The sequence below is a fragment of the Glycine max genome, chromosome 18, assembly GCF_000004515.6.
Source record: "Glycine max cultivar Williams 82 chromosome 18, Glycine_max_v4.0, whole genome shotgun sequence".
Lineage (NCBI taxonomy): Eukaryota > Viridiplantae > Streptophyta > Magnoliopsida > Fabales > Fabaceae > Glycine > Glycine max.
In genome coordinates this window covers 53,255,222-53,257,181 of record NC_038254.2, presented here as the reverse complement: position 1 = coordinate 53,257,181, position 1,960 = coordinate 53,255,222, and the positions used below count along the sequence as shown (strand labels likewise).

General features: G+C 33.4%; 1 protein-coding gene across 1 annotated transcript; it reads left to right on the top strand.

Annotated features, from left to right (window-relative positions):
• The first annotated feature begins 566 nt into the window (after nucleotides 1-566).
• On the top strand, nucleotides 567-1,570 carry LOC100306040 (uncharacterized). The gene is given in 2 exon segments (NM_001249693.2): nucleotides 567-1,141; nucleotides 1,304-1,570. Coding segments are annotated over 2 exon segments (330 nt in total). The 5' UTR covers nucleotides 567-1,066; the 3' UTR covers nucleotides 1,559-1,570.
• The last annotated feature ends 390 nt before the right edge of the window (nucleotides 1,571-1,960 follow it).

The window sequence follows — 1,960 nt, the reverse complement described above, 5'->3', positions numbered from 1 at the left end:
AAATTTAAATTTTATGAATGAAAAAAATATCATCGAATGATTTTTTTTATTAAAGATGATTAATCAATTTTTTTAATAAAAATTAAATATCAAATAAAGTTGTTGAATATTTTATATTAATAATATGATAAAAAAATGATATGACATTATAAAATAACATGAAATATTATTAAAAATATAAAAGATAACTTTGATGGATTTAATGGCCGGACATACTTTAATCTTTAAGGAACTTAAAGTAAAGAGATTTTTATTAGAAAATGAAAAATTATATTCCTCTTAAATTATTTTTTTGGATTTAATGGCCCGACATACTTTAATGACATTCTTTAAGGAGCTTAAAGTAAAGAGATTTTTATTAGGAAATGAAAAATTACATTCCTCTTAAATTATTTTTATCTTCTTCTATAATTTTTCATTAAATAATTTTTCCTTTTAGTATTTCAAGAATCTTTCTTTATTACAGCACTTAACACTCTCTTATTTTACTGCACACTATTTCCTTTTTTTTTTTTTATAAATATTCTTGCCTTTAATAGGTTTACAGACATTCACACATTTGGGTTGAAGAAAAGAAAGGGTGTTTACACTTGACTTGAGTGAGACGGAGAGAGAGTGCGAGTGCTTGATGTTCTCAATTAATTAAATCTCACAGAGAAAGTCTCTCTCTCTCTGTTTTTGTTGTGTTCTCTTTACTACCTCTTGAAACCAAAAGGGTCACTCTGTGCTGTGGCCTCTGTTTTCAAAGGAAACCCTTGTTCTTTTCCTTGCCTTTCTTTCCTAGCACTGTCTTCTAACTTCCAACTCATATAATTCATTTTCCCTAGTCTTCTTTGTTTTCACCCTTTCCTTGTGAAATCTGCAAAACCAGCTATTCAGTTTGGCTATCAAACCAAGCCAAAGCTCTTATATTATTTTTTATATATAAATAGGCACCAAATACACATTTATGATACACCAATTTGAAGCTTGTCCACACAAGACAAGATTATCACCAGCCCCTTTCCATTCACAAACCTGAGAGTAAGAAGCACTTGTCAGTGACCAACAAACCAACCAACCAACCATGATGCCTGCTCATGGCCTCATCATCTCTCTCATTTTTGTGTCCATTTTAGCCAATGAGGCAAGCTTGGTCCATGTGAGTCACCCCCTCCCCCCCCTCTCACACACAAAAGTTTTCATTTTTCAATTTGTTTCTTCGATCTAGCTACTTTTTTTTGTTACCCTCTGTGATGTTTCCTGTGAATTTTCTCTTGGGGAGTGATGTAAACTGAAAAAGATTGTTTTTTTTTATGATTAGGAGGCAAATGGGTCATTTCCAATGGTGCCCTTGGTGGAGGCTGGGAAGATGGAGATGATGATGGTGATGAATGAGAGCAGAAGGAAACTTGGAAGCTTCCAGATATGTGCCTTGTGCACCTGCTGTGGTGGAGCAAAAGGGATGTGCTTGCCCTCTCCTTGTTGCTATGCCATCAATTGCAACATTCCTCATAGACCTTTTGGCTTTTGCTCATTCACACCAAAGACCTGTAATTGCTTTGGATGCCATCTTTAGTCCCCTCTCCCCCTATTATAGTCTTATAATAATAATTGAAAAAAAATTGAGGGTTATTTTTAGTTAATTATGTTGCAAGTGTGAATGGGAAGTGAAGTGAAGAATATCTGCTCTTGGTTAGTCTGTTTATTAATTACTATTAGTTATTATTATTATTTGGGGATTGTTATTTCCAGGAATTATTTTTTCTTTCTGCAGTGCTTACTGGGATTTGTTAGGGGTGCCTGGAGATATAGCACATTGTCTGATTTGTCAGAATAGCAATATATGATATAATTATATGTAGTACATGGGGAATCAAGAAAACGTTGTCCCTTTATGTGGAGATACTGGGGTTCATGATAATTTTTCACTTTTTTGAATGATTATAGTAATGCAAGTGCTCAGTGAGCCTGTCGTTTG